At 56.4% G+C, this 25,668-nt stretch overlaps 1 protein-coding gene across 1 annotated transcript in view; it reads left to right on the plus strand.

Annotated features, from left to right (window-relative positions):
• Positions 1-25,352, plus strand: part of MLLT6 (MLLT6, PHD finger containing) — a gene marked incomplete at both ends in the record, with an annotated part of 38,183 nt that extends 12,831 nt beyond the window's left edge. Inside the window, 13 exons of the mRNA XM_080359669.1 lie at positions 4,689-4,790; positions 11,240-11,414; positions 12,115-12,705; positions 14,073-14,254; positions 14,834-14,951; positions 18,911-18,977; positions 19,963-20,105; positions 20,380-20,568; positions 20,713-20,801; positions 21,163-21,509; positions 21,646-21,754; positions 24,370-24,732; positions 25,308-25,352. Coding sequence (XP_080215795.1) covers positions 4,689-4,790; positions 11,240-11,414; positions 12,115-12,705; positions 14,073-14,254; positions 14,834-14,951; positions 18,911-18,977; positions 19,963-20,105; positions 20,380-20,568; positions 20,713-20,801; positions 21,163-21,509; positions 21,646-21,754; positions 24,370-24,732; positions 25,308-25,352 — 2,520 coding nt within the window. The remainder of the gene's footprint in view (positions 1-4,688; positions 4,791-11,239; positions 11,415-12,114; positions 12,706-14,072; positions 14,255-14,833; positions 14,952-18,910; positions 18,978-19,962; positions 20,106-20,379; positions 20,569-20,712; positions 20,802-21,162; positions 21,510-21,645; positions 21,755-24,369; positions 24,733-25,307) is intronic.
• Positions 25,353-25,668: the final 316 nt, after the last annotated feature.

Raw genomic sequence — 25,668 nt, forward strand, 5'->3', positions numbered from 1 at the left:
ACCGAGTGGCACAGGCTTCAGCAAGACAGCAAAAACTTGAGATTTGGACTCCGAAGCCCTGCTGTAAAATGGTTCAGCATTTGTGAAGAGGTTTGTTCTCTGCGGAACAAGGGACAATTGTGATGTGGACAGTGTCAGCAGCCCCCGCCTCCCCTAGGCACAAGTGATACCAGCCCAAGAATTCCCTTCTGTGCTGTCCTGAAAATGGGAAAGCTCCAGGCTTTGGGTTTTCCTCAGAACACAGAGGACTTAGGAAAACCAGCCCTATTTATTTCTTTGGGGTTGGTGGTGCAGTGCGTGTGCTCTACCCCGTGGGTTGGTTTGTTTTCAAAAAAGCAAGAAGAAAGCGAGAAAGAAAACAATAGCTAAATACCAAGAAAATGCTGGATGACGCACAGGGGTTGAATGAAGTGCAGATGTTCTGTCACCTATATTGTCTGCTTGAAACACGCAGAAAACAAAATGACCATGCTCCATGGAATGAAATTTGTCACACCGGGAGCACACGCGCTACTACATTTTTAGCCATATACCCCATGGAGGGAGACGCTCGTCCAGTGTTATTCTTAGCGAACACCTGGAACCCATAAGCGAAATCTGAGGACTTTTAATTTGGATATGGGATGTTGTTATGAGAGGAACGGTCCCTGCCCGGCGACACAGGAAAAGAGGCACTTGGAGCAAATAAGCCTGACTCGAGTTATTCCTAAGGTTTGGGGAGTTGTGCTGGGCTCAAATCTAAACCCGACAGCCCTGCAAGGGGGTTTGTGTTTGCAGTTGAGATGGTGAGGGCTCTGGCTCTTGGATTTTTGTGTCCGCGCAGGCACCAAAGGGCACAGTGGAATGTGTTTTGTCAAGCAGGATGCAGGTGGCTGGTGTAAGACCAGCACAGGTCTTTTTTGGCAGGAGTATTGAATCTAAATCTGTGACGTCGCTGTAGAAAACCTTGTTTTATAGCATCCTTGACCGGCTTTCAGTGACCTCTCATTATCTGGGTGTTCAACCACCCCCAGCGAATCCCTCCATTAGCAGGGGGTGCAGCGATAATTCGAGAGCACGCAAAGCCCCGCGAGGGCTGGATGTGGCTCCTGGTGTAAAAACGCTTACGCACTCAGACTGTGTCTCAAGGCAAACCCACAAAACCGCCAGGATGGCCGCGGTACGAGGCGCTGAGCGCCCCTTTGCCTTCCTCCTGGCTGCGGCTGCCATGGCTGCAGCCGGAGCCGCTTCTCCTCCTCCTCCGAGTTCAGAGAGCCTGGGAAAGAGGGAGGGAGCAGCAGAGCCCGCTTGGCTCTCCCAGCCTTCCCCTCCCTCCTTCCCAAGCTACTTTTAATGGCCCAATTGCCGGTGTCCAGCAGATGAGGAGAAGGGGGCTCGGGGAAGGGGAGATGGCGGCGGGGGGAGCGAGGGGAGCCGCGGAACAACCCTTTTTGGCAGCGAGAAGGCCCCGTTGCGTCGCTCTGGCGCTGGGGAGCTGGAAGGGAGATGGTGTCTCCGGCACGCCCCCCGATGCGGCCGCGCTCCCCCCGCCGCGGCCGGGCCTGCTCCGTGCCCACATGCCAATGCCCGGCCGCTCGCTCCGCCATGGCGAGGGTTGGTTTCCCGTGAAGGTGGTGGCGGGGGGCAGGTTCCCGGGCCCTGCTGGCCCAGCCCGCCGCAGGGAGCACCGGCTGCAAGGTACGGCTCGTGGGACGGGGGTGTCAGATGGGTTCCCGCTCTCCCAGCGCATCCACCCTCCCTCCTCCTCCTCCTCTGACTCCCCCATGGCACCGCCAGCCAGCCCTGGGTTGTTGGCTGCGAAGTTCCCTGGGAGGAGGCTTTGCAGAGGAGGGAACAAAGCGCTGGGCACAGAAAAGCCAGGTGGGGACAGTGGGGACAGTGCTGCCTCCCCACCCCATTGTCGTCCCCTCCCTTTGCGCCTCGCGACTCATGCAAGAAGCATTTGGAGCTTTCTGGTTCCTGGAGGGAACCCACATGTCTCAAAGGTTCTGCTGCGAGCCGGGGAACACCCCGGGTTGTTAGGGCGAGAGAGACGGGAGTGAGCGAGCACCACGACTGTGCCGGTGCCGGCGGAGCCTTCGCACCGGTGCCTTGGTTGGGGACAACCCGACCCGTCTGCAAAGCGTCCGTGGGGTGATGGAGTTAATTGTTCTACACAGGGCGCTGCATTCCTGCAGTGGCGCTGAAGAAGGTGTCAGATGCTGTTGCCTGAGTACCCTAAAGTATAACTGGAGGGTGGGAGCCGGGTGTGCAAAGGCAGCAAACGCCCGACTGTGCAAACCCAAGGGCTGCAGCCCAAAGAGGTCGTGGGGGTTTCTGCTCAATCCAGGCAGGAGTGACCCAGAGGAGGTTTGAGGGGACAAGGACAAGTGCTTAGTGAGCAAGGGCCAGGCTGTGGTGGTTCTGGTTTGAGCGCGAGTCCTTTGAGCAGAGCACGAAAACTCTGCGGGGCAGATTTTCTCCATAGTTTGGGCACAGTTGCTCAGCACATGTAGTCAGGGCCAGATCTTCAAAAGAGCTCGATACCCAGGGTTTAGCGTTTTGGAAAACCTGACCATTTATTCAAGTGTCTAAATGGGAGCCGAGGCATTCCAGAAATCTGGTCCCTATTGTGCGGGCTGGGTTCTTGCTGAATATCTACATATGTCCGCACTCCTACATAGACCCGGAGCACCGCTCAGCTCGCTGCTGTACAGTCGGTGCTGCTGTACAGTCGGTGCTGCTGTACAGTCCATGCTGCTGTACAGTCGATGCTGCCAACAGCGAAGGGAGGATTTCAGACCGGAGACAGCCAGGATTTTGAAGCTGGAGGATGCAAGTTTGGTGGCTGCCATCATAATGAAACTATGGGAGGTTTTCATGGTTCCAAGCAGTGACAGTCAGGGGCTTTCTGCTTTTCCCCACACGTGTGCACGTTTGAAGGTGTGTAGGTTCGTTGTCATTAGCCAGGCTTGGCTCTGCCATGTCTCCACCACGAGCTATAAAATTAAATCATGCCTCGCTGGCATTCGCAGCTTTGTACCTTATTCCCTCCTGTTGCAGCTTCGTGATCGAAATACATTTGGAATCTGGGTCTGAAAATGACAGAGTAAGCCTTGAGCTATTCCCAAAGTTTAAGGACCGGGGTTTCTATGGTTCTTTGGCAAAATGGATTGTGATGAGGTGTCTGGCTCCTGTTTCCCATTTCTGGCTTCCGTGATGGCACCGGCAGCATCTGCACGTGGGGCGGGAGCCCTGACTTTCCTTCCTGAATCTTTGGATGACTCGCTGTGAAATCGTAGCCAGTTCTCCCATCCCTTGTGCCCTGGTTTCCTCGTTTGCAAAATGAGATGGAGATATTAAAAACCTCTCTCCGGCTTGTTGAAACCCTCTGCTGTGTGCTATTAAGTGGGTGGAAATTGTCACTACTACTGGAATGATGAACACGGGTGTGCACGTGGTGTGTGACGAGCTGGGCCATGGTTTCCTCATCTTCCCATCCTAGAAGGCCCTTGAGACTTAGACAGAGTTTATAGCACGAGAAGCCCTGAAGTGTTTAAAACATTATGAGGTTTAGTAAAGATGTAATTTTAATTTGTCTTTCGGCACTTGGTAGAAATCACATTTTCAAGCTTCACTGCCAAAGCTGGAAATGTGTATTAGAGAGGAAAAAAAAGGGAAAACAGACATTCTTGTAAACTACTGTAGCTGTAGGGACGGTGGCTTTAGCAGATCTGCCAAACACCGGGAGTGTGGTGCTAAAGCGACGGATGTTGGCAGTGCCGGCCAGGTGCTCAGCGAGCGCGGTGAAGCTCTCGGCTGGATTCGCCTCCTGTTTTCACCAGCGCATCCCAGCCAAAGCTGCCGTGCTGTCTTGGCAGGCTGGCGCTGGCTCCTGCGGCACGGGCCGCCTTTCCAAGCGCCGTCAAAGCTCAGCCAAACCCACGCTGGAAGGTGCCGATTTCTGCAGCGCTTTTGCTTCGCTTCACGCTTCTCTTCTCCAGCCGTTTCCTCCTGCCCTCTCCTCCTCCTGCCCTCTTTTTTTCCCATTTAGCGTATTGTTTCCTAAGCTAATTGTTCCACTCTCTCCTCCCCAAAAACACAGTAGAGCTCATGTATTTGCTGCGGTTGCATCTTCCCCCCTGACAGCATCCCAACTTGGGCAGCTGGAGCCTCAGGGCTTTGCCTGCGCGAGGAAACAATCAGCATCTTTCGGGGGAATCAAACGAATTTCAATGTGACTCTTCAGTTTGGTCCAGACCGAGGACTCCAGCTCCCAGAATAAAACCCCCGCGCGAGGGGTTTGTACCACCACACAGGGTGGCTCTGAGAAACCCTCCAAGAAGGTGGAGAGCACAGAGTCCCTCTGGGGAAACAGCAAGAGGAAAGGTCGGGTTTCTTAAAATCAGCCAGAGCTTGTTAAGTCCTTCCCTATCGTCTTACCATCGACTGATTTGGGGGCTTCTGTTGACGTGATGCGCTCCAGATGTTGGCTGCAGCTGGTGCAGAGATAGTGGGACGCTCCCAGCCAGAAGCTGGGATGTGGGGGAAGGATACTGGGCTCGTGTGGCTGGGTGGAGAAGGGAAGAGGAATATGAAATGTATGGTTGTAAATCCAGCCCTACACACCCTCCTTTCTTTTCCCTTACAACCGCTTTTCTCAGCAGAGGAAAAGTTTGCCTTCCAGTGCTCTCTGATTTCTTTTGCAGAGTCGGAAGGACAAGGAAAGACCTAAACAGAAGCACAAAAAGCGGCCGGAGTCTCCCACCAGCCTTACCCCATCCTCGGTGCCCGTCGCTGCTGCAGAGAAGGTACCGAACCCCCAGGAATTTGGGGAACGCGGGCGGGGAGGGAGGGAAGAGGTGAAGCATCCGCTCAGGCTCTGCTGGGAGATGGGGAGCAGGGTGCGGAAGAGCAGAGAAGGGTCTTTTATCCATTGATTTTGCTTCCCGATGCATCACATTCTCGCTGTCTCTGCCCCACCTCAATGCCCACCTTGGGAATTGAGCACGGCAGCTGCCTTGATTTCTGTCACTGATGACACGATTGTGGAGCTCAGCTCCCAAGCGGTTGAGCTGTAAGTGCCAGGCTGTGCCGCAGCAGATGTTCGGATCTGGAGCTCCCACGGAACAGATAAATATCGGTGCTTGGGCCTGTTCTGCTGCCACATCGCAAACAGCTCGGGCAGGTGGATGAGCAAGGCAAGGCTGTGGGAGGAGGTGTTGTCCTTTATTAGACAAACTGACATAGCTGAGGGGAAAAAAAGAACCAAAACAGACAATGTTCGAAGCACAGATGATCTTCCAAGTGCATAATAGAGGTAGCTTTTCTGTGTGAGACAATAGAAGGTTGATTTCTATTTAATTCCTCCATTTCAGGGAAATTCAGGTGGAGGGCACAGTGTGTTTTTTTGCTTCTGTTTTGCTTCTGAGGTGCAGAGAAAGTCCAGTTCCCTGCTGGGAAAATGTCATAGGATGTCCTGCATGTCCTGCTTGTCATCTCAGTGCCCAAGGCTGGTGGGGCACGGTCAGGGTATCGGGGTATTTCTGCTGCTGCAATGGTGCTGCTGACATTGATTCTTGCACCTGGCTGTAGATCGGGACAGCCCTGAGCTTTCTGTAGCCTGTGCCACCTCCAAGCTCCAGCAATGCGCGATGGACACGGTGGAACCTGCCTGGAGCTGGTGCGCAACAAGGTGAAGCCAAGTTCACCGTTCTTCAGGGTCAGGAGCAGGGAGAGCAGGACCAGGGCCAAGCTCCTGCTAGAGCAAACAAACCAGCTTGTCCCAGGAATGTCCTTTTGTGCGCAAAAACGCCACTTGGAAAAGCTCGGGTGGCCTTTCCGCGGCACCAGCGCCTTGGGAAGGTGGCAATTCCCGGGCTGGCGGTGTCTGTGTGCGAGAAGCGCTGCAGGGGCAGCGAAAGCTCGTGCCAGCCAGCACGGGGTCACTTCGGGTTAGGAGCGAAGAGGATTTTCTGCATCGTGCATGAGGCCAGGGCTGGAAGCAGGAGATGTAGGTCAGAGCCGCAGCGGCAAAGCCGCTCTTGTGGTTCCGAGGCTGGGAGCACAGCAAGTGACATGGGGACAGGGCAGAGGAGCAGCCCCCGAGCTGCCATCGCTCCCCATTCACCTGTGTGCGTGTTGGGGCGGCTCCGCTCCGGCTTTGGGGAGCAGCAGGTTTGCCCAGTTAACAGAGCTGTCAGGAACCGATGGCCTAAGGAGATTATTTTCAAGCCGAACTGAAATCCAAGCCATGAGGCAGCGCGGCTGTCAGACAATTACCCACTGTCTCCTCCGGAGCCCTGCCAGACCTTTAGAAATAACGGAGGGAAGGGTGCAATCCAGTTTTACAGGCAGCTTTCAACTCTTTGTAAGCTGAAATTCAGGAGATCCTAATTACTGTAGCTCTACTTGAGTGACGGGGTTTTAGTGTTTCCCTAGGGAGTTATTATTAATCCTCATAACAGAGAGTGTATTTCCCTTGGTTTTTTTTGTGCATAGATCCCAAAGTATTGTTCAAACTCCGTTACCAAAGGTATTAACCCCAGATCCAAACGCCTCGGGGTGGTTGGATGAGGCTTTCTAGATAGTTGCACTAGTGTAACATTGAATAGTTAGAATAATGAAGAACCTTGAGGCTCGTTAATGTAGCACATCCAAACAGGTTTCCCTTAGACGTCAAAATCCTCTTTGGCCTTTCCAGGTCTTTGATTAGGACAGTTCCCAGCAGTGGAACCGTGTTCCATTGCTTTGGAGGAGCAGTGCTACATCCCCCTTTCTTGTTCCCTCTGGGTTGGCGTTTTTCTTTCATTTTGCCATCCAGATTTACTTTCCAGTTCCAATTTTCACCTAATCTGTCGTCCACCCGCTGCTCCCCTCTTGAAGCACTTAGTTCTGAAGAAGATCCTTTGATGTGGTTTCAGTCTTCCTCTTGAAATCGATTGCGCTAGACCTCTGACTTCTACCACATTTTAGAAGACATCTCAGCGAGCGCTTCCCTGTGTTTTCTAGGAATCTAAACGCCATCGATATGTGACACTTGGGCTCCAGCAGGTCCCCGTGTCCCATCCCCTCTCGCTGCCTCGCCCTGCTTTGGGGGATAAATACACCAAAGCCAGAGCGGTGTGGCCTCAGCTCTGTCTACACCGGAAAGTGAAACTAGGGTGTGAATTCACAGCATGCAGACAACTCTTCATAACACCTTCTGAGCTCTGAAAAGCCTTTGGGCAATGGATTTTCACGGCTCACGAAGAGGGGCAGGAGACCTTGCCCATGGGGGACAGGAATGTCCCTTCCCGAGGGCACACGGAGCAGCTGAGCTGCTGGAAATACCCCTGTGGTGCTCAGGGGCTGGGATTTTGGGATGGATTTGGTGGCGGAGGGGTTGTAGAGAGTAGATTTGTGCTGGACGCAAGCTCCCGTTCATCATGCTGGCTCCAGCCTTTCTGGGGAGTGGGAAGGAGGCAGCAAACATCCCCTCTGGGTGATAGTTTCTGGCTGTAGTACTTTCTGGCTGCTTCATGTGGTTTATCCAAAAATGCTGCCGACTGGTAACGCTTCTGAGCAGCCTGTTGGAAACATGGTGTCTGTGGAGCAGCCTGGGGGTTTCTCGCCGAGGGGGGGAGCATTGGGTCAGTTTTGTGAGCCGGGGCTGTGCTCGCACCCCCCAGACAAATTCGGGAGGTGGCTCCTGTGCTCAGGACATCCCTGTGCAGCCGGCGCCTGGTTCTGGAGATGCTCAGTGATCAGCCCAGTGGTGATGCCGCTTCTCTTGCCCTGCGGACGCCCCGGGGAGCCGTCCTGCCCCGCTTCCCTTGCCCTGCGGATGCCCCGGGGAGCCGTCCTGCCGCTCTCCGCTGCACTTGCAGCGAATCCGCAGGCTCACGAGCCGCCCCAGCTGCCTCCTCCTGCCAGCTGCAGACACCGCCAGCACTTGTTGACGCTCACTCACACATGCTGCGTGTTTCGGGCTGCAACATCTGGCTCACTCTGGGGTTTGTGATGGATGCCAAGGGCTCCCCGCACCCCCCTGTCCCGGTCAGGTGCTGGAGCAGCAGCAGGGCAAAGAACACACAATTGCAGGCTTCCCACTGTTATTTGAGCTCTCGGCGTCGACCCAGGAGCGGCCGGGAGCTGACGGATCCTGGGAACCTCTGCGCTGCGCCTGGCTCGGGCACATTCAAAACAGGGTAGGAGCTTGAGGGGGGAAGGATGATGATTACCACTGCAAATCAAAGCATGTCTCAGCACGGATATTAGCTGTCAGAATCCCTGAACCTTTTAGCATCACTTGTCCTGACGTGAGGGGGAATTCGCCAGTGACACCAGGGACTTGAAATAGTGTTCAGCCCATCCGTGTCTGCTGCCCCCCCGCCCAGGACGGCGACGCGGTGCTGCCGATCCGCGGTAAAGGCTGCGGTGGCTCAGACAGATGCTGCAGCTTGTCCAAGCGCTCAGGCCCTGATGGAGACTGGGCTGAGCGGGCGATCCAGCCTGGAGAGGCAGCGGATACCTCCACCCTGCCCGGGCGGCTGCTCCAGCATCTCACCCTGTGCTGGAGCGGCTCCGGCTCTCGGCGCATTGTCCTCCGTGTCCTCCCTGCGTCCCCTCGCCAGTAGTTTAATCCAGGGCACAGTGGCTGTGCGATTCCGCCGCGGCGCCCGCCTCCCCCACCCCTTCTGCATTTCATCAGTGGTTCCCTCTAGGAGCTCGTCTCGCCAATCAGAGGGCTGAGACACGCTCTTCTGATTTCCCATCAATAAATTAATGAGTGAGGAGCTCGGGCGCTGCTCAGTGTCACACAGAAGCCGGGACGCAGGTACAGCCCCGGGGGACAGCGAGCGCCGGGGGGACGAGGTGCGTGCATGCCTGTGCTTGGGTGTCCCTGCCGCTTCATCTCGCTCCTCCAGGCTCCAGGTTTGGAGCAGGAGTTTCCCCATCACTCTGTCACCTCCAGCTGGGCCAGCGGGTTTCTTCTGGTGACATATTTTTTTTCACTCGCTTGCTTTAAATAGACCTTCAACACGAAGCTGCCGCCTCATTTCGAAAGCGAGCTCTCACTTCCTCAGCGCTTCCCTGTTATTTTTCTATCCCCTCTGCAGCATGGCCTCCCCCACACACCTGTTTGCAAAACACAAACCGTGGGTATATCTGCACGCACATTTCCATCCGCCGAGCCAGAGATCGAGACCTCTGGCCCCGCACAGTGGTGGACACGCAAGCTTCTGCAGCCCAGGCTGGAGAATCCCCTTCGTTAGGGACACCGCAGCCCTCGTTAGCGTTATTAATGTTGGCATGATGGTAGCAGAGCCCTCCCCTTCAGATCAAGGCTGTGTTGTGCTTGGCAGCCCCCGGGTCTCTCCTGGAAGGCTCTGCAGAGCTTGCAGGCTCCACGGAGCAAAGTGGGGAAGAAACGGAGGCACAGAGAGGGGAAGGGATTTATCTGGGTTTCGGTTTCCCTCACTTTGCTCCTCTGCTGCAAAACTTGGGCTCTTGCCCCAAATTCCGGCCTCTCCAGAGCGGCTGCTCGAGAAGGGCCCTTTGTGGTGAGGAGGGGTTGTGGTTGTGCCCTACAGATCTGTCTGGCAAACAATATCTAGGATGGTGTTTAGCAAGGAAAATCCCACCCCATAATCTCTCGGGGAGGTCAGATCGACCCTACAGGTGAGCGCCCATGCACCGCCTTCAGCTCAGCCTCTCTTCCCCGCTCCCCTTTGCTTTCCCCCCCTCCTTTAATTTCGCAATTAAGATTTATTTCGCAGCTCAGGTTTCCCCCTTCCACCCTGCACTAATTCAAGCCTTGCCCTGCGCTCCCTTCCCGACACTCTGCATTTCGAACGTGTCTTCTCATGTGGTTTCCCCCCTGCCCTTCTGCAGCCTCGTGCACCTTGTGCGGAGCTCCGAAGAGGCGAATTTATGGGGGGCGGAATTTGGGAAGGGGTTGTGTTTCTGAGCCACCTCGTTGCTGCGACTCCGTGCGCGGTCTCGGGACGTCCCGCAGCCCCCAGACGCCGCTCTCCTTTCCCTCCCCAGGCAGATGTGGAAAGTCGGAAAGATTTTCATGCTCCCTCTGAGCTCATAAATCAAGAAAGCTTAATCTCCTACATCCAGGAGTCTGTGATGAGAAAATACAGATTCCCCCTCCTCTCCCCCCTAATTTCCACCACTCCCTTCCTCCTGTCTTTCATATTCCCGGCACATCTGGTGTGCGTTAGGCTGCCAGCTGTTGCATTGTGCAGAGTGATTAAACCATGTGGGAGGAATGGGGAGAGATTTTTATCTGGGCATTCATGAGTCTGCATTACAAGCGCTTTTTTCTTTAGCTCTGCCCCAGAAGAGGTCATCTGGAGTCAGGGATAGTGGAATGGAAGAAAGGTATCGTGCTTCTCTGTGTCCTCCTTCTATCTGCTCAGTAAGAAATAAAAGGTGTCTGCGCTAATGCACAGGTGTTCTGGTTTGGGCTGTAGCCATCCCATTGGAACTGTATCTATAATATTGATTGGTTGCGGTAATATCTCGCAAGAAGGGATCTTTGAACGGTTTGGCTTTGAAGTGACTTGAAGGTGAAGGTTTCACATCCGAGCGTGGGGATCTGGTTTTCGGTTCATTCCGCTCTCCCCCTGCTGAACTCCCACACTTCTCCCTCTCGCCCCCAACTCCTGGATTTCCCAGCATCTGGCCAACCTCTTCATCCTCTTTCCTTCCCCGTCTCCTCCAGGCTTATGTGGGGTTTGGATCGCATCTGTTCCCGCCTGCTCAGATGCTGCTCTGGCCGTGTCACTGTGAAATATTGGCTGCGGAGGGTTCGCACAGCCCTGGGCTGGCAGGGGGTACCCATGGAAACTGCCACCCCAGCACAGGGACCAGCGAGCTCCCCCCAGGTGGAACGACCTTGCTGAGAACAGCACACCTGAGAGATGCAGCTGAAACACACGTTTGAATCGCAGCCAAATTCCAATTTGATTTGGGCTGAATAACCCTCTGCTGACGGTGCGGTGAACCTTTGATGTCCGTGCCCTGATTGTCAGCGCCCCGTTTAATTTCCTGCACTTAGATGGGATGAGTAGAAGTGTAAAGCCTGTTGCTACTGAGCAGCAATAGAGGGAAACGTTGCTTTTCTCCCCTGAGCAACATGACCTGGCCATCACTTTGTGGGCAGAGGGGGCAATTAATTACTTCTTTTAAGGGGAAATTGGTAAAAAGAGCCGCCGCTGTGGCCACATCTGGCCTGAGTGAGTCACCTCTGTGTTTGCTGCTCCAGGGCTCCACCAGCCACCATGAGGGGAGCAAAGAGACCTCGGAGGTCGCCAGGTCGGACGTGAAAGGCAAGAAATCCTCGAGCCATGGGAGCAGCCACAAGGGAAAGAAGACGGGGAGCGGGAAGAGCTCGGTTGGCTTCAGCTCGGCTTCATCCAGCGGGACCTTCCAGCCTGCAGGTGAGGGCGGGAGGAGACGCAAGAAAGGAGGATGGGGGTGATGTTTTGCTTTATTCTGATATCCCTGTATCTATCGAGATACCCGTTCTCCAGCTGGCGCTGTGAGACGTTGCTGACAGCTGTTTCTTCAACTGCTTGAAGTGAAAAGAAAAAGTCTTATTGCTACTAATTCCATGCACAGAGGGGAGAAGCGAGTCAGGCGAGTGTGACACACAAGCCTGCTGCGCCGCGAGGAGAAGCACGGCCAGATGTGCGAGCGGAGGAGGAGGAGGGACGGGGTTCTGCGTGCAGGCGATGCAGCAGCACCTGCCCTCTCCTCCATCAGCGGCAGCGTTTTGAGGAGTTTGAGGGGCGAGACCTGAGCTCAAACCTGATAGCCAGGCCCCCCCGAGCTTTGAGCCGAAGCCTCGCAGGGCTCTGACCGCGCTCAGTTCTTTTTTTGAGCTGTTGTCATTAACGGCCAGTACGTCTTGGCTGCTGGGATCCTAATTGGGGCTGGAGGGCTGATAACGATGCCTGGGGGAGCAGACACATGCACGTTTTGGGGGGTGACACTGCTGGCTTGCACCTCTCATGCTCCCTGAAGAGCATCAGAAGGGCTGGAAGGTGACAAAGATGTGACCGTGCTTGTGTTGCCTCACGGGCTGAGTTACCGCCACCACGAGCCTCCTTCTATCTGCTTCCCCTCCTCATCCCCCAGGTACCTCCTGCAGCAGCTTGCAGTGCTCCCAGGACTTCGTGACGTTCCCCAAGCTCGAGCAGGACGACGAGAAGTACCGCAAGCCCGTCTCCTCCTCCTCTTCCTCCCACTGCTCCCCTCTGTATGAAGGCCAGAAGGGGGACGTCTTTGAGCAGAAGGTGATCTTCTCGGGCTTCGGCTCCATCATGCGCTTCTCCACGTCGGCCGTGAGCCAGCAGAGAGCCCGCGATGCTTCCCCCGTGGACTATAAAGCCTCGAACCCCGTGGGTGGCCCTTCGGTGGGGACCGGCGGGACCGGCGGGAGCAGCAGCAGCCACAAGCGCATGCCGTCCCTCAGCATGGAGGAGGGAGAGGTGCTCAAGGAGAAGAAGCACAAAGGCAGCAAGAAGAACAAGCACGGGCCCGGCAGGCCGAAAGGGGGGAAAAGCAAAGAGATTTTGGGTGCCCAGCTGGCTGGGTCCACATCTACATCCTCATCGCCCTTCTCCGGGGGCTCTCTTGTCAGCTCCAGCGTCGGCGGCTCCTCACGGTCCTTCAGCCACCCGGGGAACCTGCCCAGCCTGAGCATGGAGTCCCCGCTGCTGGGCTCAGGTGTGTTGCCCCTCGGGGCTCCAGGTGTGCGCGGCTCCTCCCAGCCCCGCCGGCTTCTTCCTCACGTTTGGCTGGTGTCTGGACCTGTTTGCACCGAGTCCAGTCCCTTTAATTCAGTCCCAAGAGCTATAAAAATCCGCATCTACGTCTCACCTTTCCACTTTGGCTTTCGTCCTAGAATCTCCTCCAGGTCAGGTTCTCCGGCATCGGAGCTGGGAGGGCTTTTCAAACCCTTTTATTGAGGGTTTGAGGAAAACCTCAGCTCGGCAGAGCTTAATTTCCAGAGTGATAAAGAGGGAAATTCGCAGGCTAAACCGGACCAACCGCAGTCTGACCCCAAATGAGGGACTGTCATAAATGGGGCAGGTTTAACCCCTCTTTTAAAAGCGAAACCTCTCATCCTGGGCTTGCCACATCCACGCAGGGCTGGGAGACTGGTCACACCATTAACTCTGCTGCGAGGTGACAGCTGTCCCCGGCCCGAGCCCCTGTCCGGGCAGGGATGGGGACACGGGGCACGAAGGGGTTAAGGCGGGAGGCAGAGGAGGAGCCTTCTGCTCCAGGCTGAGGTTTGACACTCTTCTGGCAGCAAAACTTGTCATCGCTCTATTGTGGGTTGTTTGCAGATGCTCCTATTTAGGTCAGATTGCGATGGGGGGGAGGTATCATTTTGTTGTGTGCGCCTGGGAGCCCTGGCCCATTTTCTGTGCTGCCTGCGAGAGGAGCTGCAAGAATTGGGGCAACTTCCATAATTATAACCTTAGGCCATTTTTTTTGGTTGTTTTTTTGCCTCACCCCTGGAACAACAAAGGGATGTTTCGAAGAGGAGGAGGCTGCCCAGCCCTGCTCTCCTGCCTTGTTCTGTTGTGTTGGCAGCACCCCGAGGGACCTGGCTTTGGGCACTGCCCCGTCCCTGAGCCCCAGGCAGCCGCTCGGGTCCCTTGGCAGCAGCTCCATCCTCTCCTTTTCTTCCTCATTTATCCACCCATGTCCCCCAGGCATCATGGAAGGGACAGGTCTGCTCAGCACGAGCGTGGCCTCTTGTCTCAGTGGGACTCCCTGAGTCCCCGTCCCCTTTCTGCCTTGTGCCTCCGGTGAGTCACTTGGTGCCGTGGTTTCCCCGTTGGACTGGATCGGGGTGTGGGGAGCAAACGAGAGGAGGGCAGGGGCAAGGCTGGGATAGTTTGTGACGCCTTTCGATAGCAGAGTGTGGGCTGTGACCACCCTCGCCACGTGCCGAGCCCCGAGATGCTGCCGTGCAGGTTACACTTGTTCTCGCCCATAGGTGCCACGTTCCCTTTCAGAAACCCAGCTGCCTCCAGGCCATGGAGGGGAGCACAGCTCTCTAACGTCTCCTCCCCTCGCAGGGATCTACACCAGTAACAAGGACCCTATTTCCCACGGGGGCGGAGTGCTCCGTGCTGTCTGCAGTACCCCCCTCTCCTCCAGCCTCCTGGCACACCAGGCTACGGCGTCTCTCCCGCAGCTCAGCCGCTCGCCCTTCGCCAGCACCATCCCGGCTTCCTCCTCCTCCGTCTCCACCACGCAGGTAAGAGCATCAGGACCAGGAGAAGGGGCTGTAGGTCGGGAGAGCGTTGGCCGGAGCGGTCGCCGGCAGAGTGGGGACGATTTATGGGTGCGGAGGAGTTGCTTTTTCCACTCTTGGGTTCCCTTGGAGCCGGTGGGAAGATGCGGGAGGTTTTGTGTCTCAGGCTGTTTTGGGGTGGGAGGGCTTGCAAGCAAAAGGGGCACAAACAGCGCTCAGGTAGCAAAGCCCTGGCCATCAGCATGTCCTGTGTCCCATGCTGCTTGTCCCCTGCTGCCACCATGGCCAGCCCTTTCACCCTGCGCTGGGCGGGCTGTGCTGGGGACAGAGCCTTGTCCTTTGCCGAGTGTTTACAGGGAGGACAGAGCTGGTTTTACAGCATTAACACGGCTCATTCAGACCTCTTGGCTCCGAGACAGCGCTGGGAAGATTTCAACTGTCTAGCGAGCCTTCCAAGGAGATATTTTTAACACTCCCTCTCATGAGCAAGCTGGGTTCACGAGCTGAAATAATGAAGTTATTTTCCTCTTGCATTTTTGAGAAGTCATTTCTCACTCTCTCCCTCCTTGTTTTGCCCTGTAGGTGTTCTCACTGGCAGGCTCAACGTTTAGCCTCCCTTCCTCCCATATTTTTGGAAACCCCCTCGCATCTGGGCTATCAATCAACCCGCTCCTAAATCAGTCGGAAAGCAGCCGGGCAGGTACGTGAACCAGAAGGTATGTGAGTCTGGGCTTCCAAAGGGCTCTCGCTGGAAGAGTCGAGACAACTGCACCTGTAGTTCTGCAGCTGCCCCCCCCGCTCGTCCCCATCCTGTGCGTGTGACAACCAGGGGCTCGGACATGGGGACAGTGGCTTTTTCCCTTAGCAGGAGGTGCTTGTGTTTGCCTTAACGAACCGCTGGCTCGCAGTCCTGTAAAACCACATCTGCTGCTGTGTCTGTTGGATAACGCGTGTCCCTGGACACGTGCTAGAAAAGTGCAAGAATGTGAGTCCCTCCCTACAGCAATTTGTTGACTTTTGCCTCACTAAAGCTGTGCAAACCTGGCGAGAGCTACTGTGAGCTTTTGCTCGCTCAAAACACAAGTTTTCGCTTTGTTTACTTAAATGAGAGATACCTCACACTCTTAGTTTGCATCTTCCATCTCTGTTTTGAGTTACTTTCCGCCCTTCCCCTTTGGCTTTGCCATGAATGCAACAAAATCTACGTTTCCAACTTCCAAACGTGAACGTGCCAACACGGAATTACTTAAAACTGCTCATTTTTTCCCACCGAGGCAAATGCGTTTTTCTTGGAAAATTGCCTGGTTAATAAGCAGGAAACTTGAAGCATCATAAGATTCCTTGTTTTTTTCCCCCAAAACACAGCGAGCCTGATTTTGGGTTAAACAAAAGCACCCTCCTGAGTCTTCAGATGTTGCCGTTAGAGGCGCAACCGTCTCGTGCTCCCCTCGCCCAGTAAAACCCTGCCCGGTGTCCCCCCAAGTGACAAGCGCTTTCAGACACTCTGTCCTCAGACACACCGGTGTGCCCTTATTTGCCTTTAACAAGCGTGCATGCCTGCATGTAAAGCATGAATGAACACGTGTGCTTGTTCACGACCTTGGCGAGCCTGTGGAAGGTGCCTGTGTGTGTGTCCGTCCGTCCCCGGCGGCGTTTTGTCTGTGTGTCCCTGCTGGAGGTGATGGCGCAGCTGATTCGGGGAGTGGTGAGTCAGGAGTGATTCAGCCACCTGGAGCGGAGGGAAGAACAGGATTCCAAGGGCTTTTCTCCCCTCGTGGGGATGAACAGCAAAGGGGTGACCCGGCGCTGTATTTTGGCAAGGGGCTGATGGGGAAGGAAGCGGCTCGGGGGCAGGAATAGCCCTGTGGTTCAGGCTCAGGCTTCTGTTCCAGCCCCGCGGCTGCTGTGGAATGAATCATGATGGCAAAAGCCTGATCCTTCGTTTCCATTTCCAACATTGTTGTTTGGTTGGTTGACTGGGATCTTACAAGCTTCAGGACCGGTTCCAGGCAGCGTTTAGAACCGCTCCTGGGTTTTGTTAAGGTTTGTCCGTCACTATCTCCCGCTGCAGCTGGTTGCCCAGCCAAATTCACTTTGTTTGTTTCCAGGGGGATTAATTAACGTGCGTTAAAGCACCTGTGTGACACCATTTTCACTTGAAAGTGTGGCGACTGCTTTAATCCCCAATCATTAACAGGAAGGTTGTGAAGTTCTAAGTAATCCCGCCTTGTCTTTAATTCGGATTACCTCTCCTGAAAGTGTCATGTAGACAGATCTCGGGGAGATGCAGCTTTCATTGCAGCCGCGTTTGAGCTCTTCACAGTTGTAATGGGACGCAGGGAAATGGTGTTACCCTGTCTTACAGATGGGAGAGCCGAGCAGCTGTTATCAGCGATGCAGGTCGATACCAGGATGCCGTTGGCAGTACAAAAAGCCTGATTCTTATCTTCCCACTCCCTTCGCTACTGTCTAGTTCTTCCTCCCACGGCTTGTCCTGGATCCTGCCTCATTACGATGACAGGCCAGGCGTATTTTATCTTCTCGTCTTGTCTTCAAGCCTGTGTTTCCTGCGTGCTGCCTTGGGAAGCGCTGTCTCTGAGCGATAACTCAGTCGTCTCGCCATTCTGCAGACAACAGGCTGGTGTGGGCCAGGAGATAATTGAGTATAGAGCCTGGTAGTGCTCAGAAAACCAGAATTGTGTATGTGTGCAGCCTCCCTGGGCTGCTGGCAAACAACGCGATGGTAACAGGCAAAGCTTAGCTGAGTGTTTCCTTGGTTGGGAGTTAAGTCGTGGCAAAGCTGGGGGTGTTTTTCAAAGGGTTTATGGTGGAAACAAGGTGGAGGACACTTCTGTGGCCTGTTCCCAGCCTTCTGGGAGCGGATCCTGGTTGGAGAGTTTAGGAAAGTGTCCCTAAAATCTGGATTTGTCTCCACATGGGGTCGTATACTGGGAAATTAGTGTTGACTGGCAACTGCTGGTCACCTCCAGAAAGCAGTTGCTTCTCCCCGGGAGGGTGGACTGGTTATAATTGATGGCCAGAAAGACATTCCCATAGGGATGAAGGAGTAAGGATCCCACTCGTACCTGTCTGTAAGAGCTGCTGAATAACAGCTGCATTTGCTTGTTCTCAGCAGTGGAAAATATTGCCAGTAACTAATGCCCTGCTCAGGGCATTACACTGTAAATCAGAGTGTTCCCTGCAGGAGACTTCCTGGATTCTTGCACATAAGAAATGTCTTTTATTGTGTGAAGAAGAGGAGGAGCGAGTCAGCCAGCTGGTGCAGGCTGGAGTCACAACATCTGACACGTCCCAGAGCCCGGGGAACGTGTGTTTACGGGCTGGCAGGCTCTGGGGATGGAAAGCAAATGGCAGATAAATATACTTCACTTCTTGTTTACTCGTTGGGTGGGAGATATCCTGCACATGTACAGCGGCTCCGTCCCCAGCACCGCGGTGTCCCAGCTCCCTGGGACAGAGGGATGGGTATGGGGGTGGCTTCTGGACACTGAAGCACTTACTGAAGCTCTTTAAAAGGAGCGGAGCATCTGGAAATTTTGGAAGACTCCAGATGGGTTTCGGGAGCAGCGGCAATTTGGGAATGGAGGCAATAGGGGGATTTGGGGAACGGAGGCAGAGGCTGCGGTGGTTCTTAGGAGAGCCGAGCGGGGCTTTGCACAGGGTTGACTCATCCTTGCAGCCTCAGCAAAGCTGCTCCCCCACTACTGCTGCAGCGTTAGGGCTAAAGGAGAAGCTGCTTTCTGCCCATCCCACCGTGTCTGCAGCTGGGAAAGAGCTGGGGAAGGAGCTGGGAAAGAGGTGGGAAGGAGCTGGAAAAGAGCAGAAGAAGGAACTGGGAAGGAGCTGGGAAAGAGCAAGGGAAGGAACTGGGAAGGCGCTGGGAAAGAGTAGGGAAGGAGCTGGGAAAGAGCAGGGGAGGGAGATGGGAAGGAGCTGGGAAAGAGCAAGGGAAGGAGATGGGAAAGAGAAGGGGAAGGAGCTAGGAAAGAGGAAGGGAAGGAGCTGGGAAGAAGCCTGGAAAGAGCAGAGGAAGGAGCCGGGAAAGAGCAAGGGGAGGAGCAAGGGAAGGAGCCTGGAAGGAGCTTGGAAAGAGCAAGAGAAGGAGCTTGGAAGGAGCAAGGGAAGGAGCCGGGGAATAGCAGGGGAAGGAGCCTGGAAATAGCAAGGGAAGGAGCTGGGAAGGATCAAGGGAAGGAGCCGGGGAATAGCAGGGGAAGGAGCTTGGAAAGAGCAAGGGAAGGAGCCGGGAAGGATCAAGGGAAGGAGCCGGGGAATAGCAGGGGAAGGAGCTTGGAAAGAGCAAGGGAAGGAGCCGGGAAGGAGCCGCTGCGGCCCCGGCGCTGCCCGCTCCCCGCGGCTTCGCGCTTGCGGCCCCGTCCCCTCGGGGACATTGAGCCCCCGCCACACGGAGCGCGGGGAGGTTGTCGGTGACCTTCCCAGGGTCACCCCCCCCTCCATGGCAGTGTGACTCGCGGTGACATCAGCCCCTCCTCCGGCGGGCGGGGCTGGGCGGACCCGGCCCGTTCCGCGGGGCTGCGCTGCTCGGTGCTCCCATCTAGCGGGGACCGGCCCCGGGTGACAGAGCCGGGCACCTGCCGCCTGTGAACACCGGGCCTTTCTGCCCCTCTCCCCACGCAGAGCCCGACCTGGAAGACTGCAGCTTCGGGTGCCGAGGGACGTCGCCCCAGGAGAGTCTCTCTTCCATGTGAGTGTCCTTCAGGTGTCCCCTCCCGCGGGGCCGGGCGTGGGGTGCAGCCAAATCCGCACGGGGGGACCCCGGGAAAGCGTGGGATGACACAGCAAGGAGAGGGAAAGAGATGGGGGGAAGGAGAGGCAGCTCCTTCTCTCCTCCTTGGAGCTGGGAATGGCATGGGAATGGCATGGAAATGGGATGGGGTGGCAATGGGAGGGATGGGATGGGATGAGATAGGGTAGGATAGGATGGAATGGGGCAGGGTGGGAATGGGATGGGGTGGGATGGGAATAGGATGGAAATGGGATGGGGTGGGATGGGATGAGATAGGGTAGGATAGGATGGAATGGGGCAGGGTGGGAATGGGATGGGGTGGGATGGGAATAGGATGGAAATGGGATGGGGTGGCAATGGGGTGGGATGAGATAGGGTAGGATAGGATGGAATGGGGCAGGGTGGGAATGGGATGGGGTGGGATGGGAATAGGATGGAAATGGGATGGGGTGGGATGGGATGAGATAGGGTAGGATAGGATGGAATGGGGCAGGGTGGGAATGAGATGGGGTGGGATGGGAATAGGATGGAAATGGGATGGGGTGGCAATGGGGTGGGATGAGACAGGGTAGGATAGGATGGAATGGGGCAGGGTGGGAATGGGATGGGGTGGGATGGGAATAGGATGGAAATGGGATGGGGTGGGATGGGATGAGATAGGGTAGGATAGGATGGAATGGGGCAGGGTGGGAATGAGATGGGGTGGGATGGGAATGGAAGGGTGAGGTGGGGATGAGGTGGAATAGGATGGCAGGAGGCCGGTTTGCTTTTCCAATACAAACTGGGGCTAATGGGAACGGAGCGCTCCCCTGAAGCAGAGCAAAGGAGATGGAGGCTGGGAGGGATGCAGCCGCTCCCAGTGCAAGGCAGAGGAGACGTGGGGAGAAGGGAGCTGGGGAGTGCGGGTGCAGACACCTCTGACGTGTCCCCAACCCTTCCCCAGGTCCCCCATCAGCAGCCTGCCGACCCTCTTTGACCAGACCGTGTCCTGTAGCAGCAGCGGGCAGCTGGAGAATGTTCCCCAGGCCACCCCCAACATCGAGCAGCTCCTGGAGAAACAGGGCAATGGGGAAGCTGGTGTAAACAGTGAGTCACTCCGGGCACGGGCTGTGGGAGGAGAGGTCCTTGTGCGTGCTTGTGTGGGAGCCAGCTGGGATTTTGCCCACAGGCAAAGGAGCCGGGTGGGGGACAAAGCGCTAGTCTGTGCTGGTGGGGGTAGCTGGGGTGGTGATCTGGGGCCAGTCTCCTCCCCCAGCGTGGTCTAATTGCAGTACCTCCTGTGGATCCCCTTCTCCTCTTTCCCCCGTCACCCACTCTCGCCCCTGACCCTCTCCCCTGTTCCCCCTGCCGTCCCCTGCAGTTGTGGAGATGCTCAAAGCCCTGCACTCGCTGCAGAAGGAGAACCAGCGGCTCCAGGAGCAGATCATGACGCTGACGGCCAAGAAGGAGCGTCTGCAGCTCCTCAACGTCCAGCTCTCCGTCCCTTTCCCCGTGGTGACCAGCAGCAATGGCCCAGGCAGCCAAGCCCAGTACATCCTGCCTGCCAGCGGTGAGGACTCATCACCCTGTGCCCCGGGGTGGGCAGGAGGGGGTCACGGTGGAGAGGATCTGACCCATTTCTCTGTCCTTTGCTATTGCTGTGGCAACGTCAGGCTCCACCCCTGACTCCGTCCTCCCTTATTCCTCCGTACAGTCTGCAACAACGACTCCCTGAGCATCAGCAAGAGCCCCCCGTGCAAGAACAGCTTTGGGATGGAGAACTCGCTCTCCACCTCCTCTGAGGTACGCTGGCCAGCTGCGGAAGGGCCGGGGAGGGGACAGAGCCGTGCCGTCCCAGTGCTCCGACTCCTTACCCAGCTCATAAAGCCGCTTAGTCCAGGCCCAGAACTCAGGTTTCTTTCTCTGGAGTGCCTGTTCTTCTACCCTAGAGCAGCCGAGACTGGGAGCGTGAGGCAACAAGGCTTCTAGGTTATTGCACTCGCCCTTCTAGAGATCCAGCAAAGCGTGTCTGAGCTGCGGGACCCCTCTGAGCACACACTCCCGCCTGCACTCACAGCCCCCCCTCCCCAAAGCACCCCTGGAGCTGCGCTGACCTTTCGCAAGCCGCCCCAGTCCGATGCTCTTATGTCCGTTTTTCCCCCAGGACCCTCATTCAGGTTGCCCCAGCAGGAGCAGCTCTTCCCTGTCCTTCCACAGCACCCCTCCGCCCCTGCCCATGCTGCAGCAGAGTCCTGCCTCGCTACCCCTGCCCGGGGTGCAGCAGGTGAATGGCCTGGCCAGGGTGGCGGGCAGCGGGCTGGGGGGTGGCAGCAGTGCCGGCCACAGCCTCTCCACGGTGCCCATGGTGGACGGCCTGATGGGGAGCCTGGCAGGAGGTCAGCAGATGCCCATCAACGGGATCCTGGGGAGCCTGAACGGAGCTCAGGCCGCCCAGCCTCCGACGCAGGCGAGCGGGCCGCCGACCTTGCAGCTCTCCACCAGCCTGAGCAGGTGAGGACGGGGAGCTCGCGGGGACAGCCCTGCCCTCTCCAGCAGAAGCTTAGCACCGGGAGGGATGGAGGGAAACCCGACGTACGCAGGACCAAGACGGGCTGCGCTGACATCCCCTGCCCTGCTCCCCTTGCAGCGTCCCCAGCCTGAGTCCCCTGACCGAGCAGCAGCGGCACGTCCTGCACCAGCACGAGCAGCAGCTCCAGCAGCTCCAGCAGCTCCTGACTTCCCAGCCGCTTAATCCGGTAAGTGCATGCCCGCTGGCGCCTTTTATCTGATGAGCTGTTCGATGGGGAAGCCGCAGAGCAGAGAGCGAAACTCGGGGCTCCCTCCTCCACGTGAGTCCCCTGCCCGCGGGGCTGCCGAGTCTTGTGTCCTTGGCTCGGGGCTGCTGGGGGTGGAACGGGGAAGAGGAGCTGTAGGCAGGAAGGTGCGGCACCTCCCGGAGCCGGGCAAGATGGGGATTTGAACTTTTGCATACAAATCTGGGTTTCCCGCATCCTGAGGGTGTGAGAACACAACAGCGCTGAGCCAGCGTAAAACCAGGAGGGTTGTTGCCTCCTCCAGCCGCCTCTGAATGCAAATCCTGTCTGCTCCGGCGTGTCTCGGCGCTCGCCGGTGAGGCCCACGGGAGAGGAGGAACTTGCTTGAGGATGCTACTTGAGTTTAGATAGATAAGCAGCAAATTGCTTAGTGCCGAGGCGGGTGAGCTGTGTCTGGGCGCATTGATGCGGAGGTGCCAGGGGCTGAGGGTTTGGCGTCAGGACGAGGAGCAGGCGGCTGTTTGAGGATCGTGGATCTCTGCCCAAGTCCTTTGGGCACAACAGTCGCTCCATTGTGGGAAGGGCTGCCCCGAAATGGGCTGAACAAGCCCTGGAGTGTGTCAGGACCAGCAGCATCCTCCGCGCCGTCCCTGCCCTGGCTGGTGCAAAAGGAACTGTGGTTTTGTGCGTTGTTGAAATTTGCCGGTTGATATTGGAATGCGTTCTTAAATAAACGTCGTTCTGTTATACATCATTTTAATGCGCTTTTGTCACGTTATGGTGGGGGTTTTTTTTGCTAGCGGCTTATTGCTCGCTATTTATTCCGTATTTAGTTTAGACTTTGGAAATGATGTTAGGCAAAAAGCAAATATTCTTATTCAAGTTCCAAATGGGTTGTAAAGCAGCGGGGATGACTTGCAAGATCAACAAGGCGTTTGGCCCAGGAACTGCCCACAAATGGCTGTTGGTGGCCATGGCAGTGGTGGCTCAAGGAGTTTCACAAAGGGGGCGAGAGCCTTGGAGATGAGAAGCCAAGTGACCGGCCATCAGAAGGTGACAATGACCAACCGAGAGCAATGGTGGACACTCTTACAACCACATGAGAAGTTGCCAAAGAACTCGATGTGGACCATTTCACGGTCTTTGAAGCAAATTGGAAAGGTGAAGAAGCTCGAGAAGCAGGTGCCTCATGAGCTGACCGAAAATCAAACAAATCGTCGTTTTGAAGTGTCATCTTCTCTTCCTCTATGCAACAACGAACCATTTCTCAATGGGGTTGTGACGTGCAATGAAAAGTGGATTGTACATGGCAACTGGCAACGAACAGCGCAGTGGTTGGACTGAGAAGAACCTCCAAAGCCAAACTTGCACCAAAACAAGGTCACGGTCACTGTTTGGTGCTTTGCTGCCGGTCTGATCCGCTCCGGCTTTCTGCATCCCGGTGGAACCATCACATCCGAGCAGTCTGCTCAGCAAGTCAATGGGATGCACTGAAAACTGCGACACCTGCAGCTGCCCGAGAGAAAGGGCCCGATTCTTCTCCGTGACAACGCACGTCGTACAAACGACACTGCAAAAGTCAAACGAATCGGGCTATGAAGTTTTGCCTTGTCTGCCACGTTCCCCTGAGCTCTCGCCAACCAGCCGCCACCTCTTCAAGCATCTCGACAGCTTTGTGCAGGGAAAACGCTTCCACAAGCAGCAGGATGCAGGAGATGCTTTCCGAGAGCTCATCGAGTTCCGAGCCGCCGATTTTTACGCTATGGGAACAAGCAAACTTATTTCTCATTGGCAAAAATGTGTTGGATTGTAATGGTTCCTATTTTGTTGAGTAGAGATGTGTCTGAGCCTCGTTATGATGATCTAAAATTCACAGTCCAAAACCGCAGTTACTTTTGCACCAACCTAACAGTTCCCGTCAATGAATCTGTGCTCGTTTCTGCCTCCCGTGAGCTTGGCCGGTTGCTTTGGATGCATTTCTGGGTCAGGCTATTTATAACCCAGGAAAAGCGGAATTTCAAAGCGCTTCTCTTTGCAGCAGCTGATGTCACCGTGTCATCAGCCACGTCCTCGTGGGGAGGGGAACAATGTCGCTCCCAGCCTGCCACCCTGCTCGATGGTTGCTATAGTGATTTGTGCGGTTTGCTGAGGTTTGAGCGCCCCTGGGGTGCAGGTGAACTGTGGCCCTTGTTTCCCCCCCAAGTCCAGCTCTCGCTGACCTGTGGGTCAGGGCTGAGCGGTGAAGCGGGACGGGCCAGGACGGGAATTTGCAGACGATGGGGTGGATGCCACAGATTTAAAATCCATGGGTCGGTTGGAAGGAGCTGGGTAGATCCTGTGGGTGTCTTGGTGGGGGTCAGTTAATCCTGAGCTTCAGGAAACACCGGGGGTGGAAAGGTCACAAGCGCAGGCTGTTAACAAGCACACACAGACTGTTCCCTTGTCTAACTATAGCGATGTGACCAAGGGGACTCTCTTGCTGTCCTCAGTAGCGTTGCCTGGGACGGCGTGTGCACATATGGCTCCTTTGCATCGGCCAGCACCCCTTCCTGAGCCCTCTGTCCCCTCTGACCTCTCTCCCTCACCCTTCCCCGCAGGAGCAGCAGGCCCTGGTGTTCCAGATGATGCAGCAGATCCAGCAGAAGCGGGAGCTGCAGCGCCTGCAGATGGGCGGCTCGTCCCAGCTCTCCATGAGCAGCCTCCTGGCCCCCACCTCCGCCCCCCTGCACTCCAGCCCCAGCGCCCTGATGACCTCGGCCCCCCAGCCGCCCCCCGGCAGCGGCTCCTCCCTCCTGGCCTCCCTGTCCCCCCAGCAGCTCCTGGCCCCCCAGGCCACCCCGCCGCTCAGCGCTCCCGCCAACAGCCTCCTGGCTTCGGGGACCGGCATCCCGCCCGTCCTCACGGCGCAGACCAACCCGTTCCTCAGCCTGCCGGCCGACGGCAACGCCGCCAAAGGAACGGTGCGTATGCTGCTGGCGCTGCCCTGAACCCCCCCAGCTCCCGGGGAGGGATGGGCTGTGCTCCAGTTAATTTGGGGACGCAAGGGCGAGAAGCAACAGAGCCAGAACGTTCCGCTGTGGCCCCAAGTAGCTGGTGTCACTGACGCTACATCCAAGGTCTCCCGTGGGTCCAGGCAGGGTCGCGGGTGCGTTCCGTGTAGATTTGGCTCCGTTAAGCCCAGAATGCGGATGGGATGATGTGCCCCTTGCAGCGCTGGCTCCTTCGAAGCCTCCTGGTGAAATCCGAAGGTGGCTGCATGTTGAAACGCAGCATTTAGAAGGAATCGTGCACCCCGCAGGTTTGGGGAGAGGTTTCCAGCCTTGCGCTGGGTCTGGGTCCAGCTCTGGTTGTGGAAACGTTTAGGAGCCAAAGGCCAAGGTCGAGGGGAGCCCTGGGGTGTCCCCATTGTTTCGGAGGAGCCCGGGAGGTATCGGTGAGCAGGGCCGGGGCCGCGGCACCGCAGGGCTCTCCGCTTCTGCGCCCGTCCCGTACTGACACCCATCTCCTCTGCGTCTCTTTGTTTTCTGTTTTAAAGAGCATGAATGACAAGGGAGCTCCTCTTACGCAGGACAAGGGCTAAGCTCCCCCCTCGCCCCCAACAAACCAGCAGCCGACTCGTCTCAGCCGGGGGAACGTGGCTTATCCACAGTCGACTTTGATACTGGTAGAGCAATGAGCACAAGGCTTCCAAGAAGCGTTTCTCGCCGCCGGGCGATGCCAAGAGGTGCTTTGGAAGACGACACGTCTCTGCTGCCCCGGTTATGCCATGTGTGCTCTGAGAGGAGCTGTTTCCACGCAGAGCGGAGGAGTCAGTAACGCCAGATCCTGCCGGGCTGCTCCTGGTGTCCACCGGCGTGTAAACCGCAGACCAAGGCACTGGGGACCATCGAGCATCC

Source organism: Nesoenas mayeri (genome assembly GCF_963082525.1).
Source record: "Nesoenas mayeri genome assembly, chromosome: 26".
NCBI lineage: Eukaryota > Metazoa > Chordata > Aves > Columbiformes > Columbidae > Nesoenas > Nesoenas mayeri.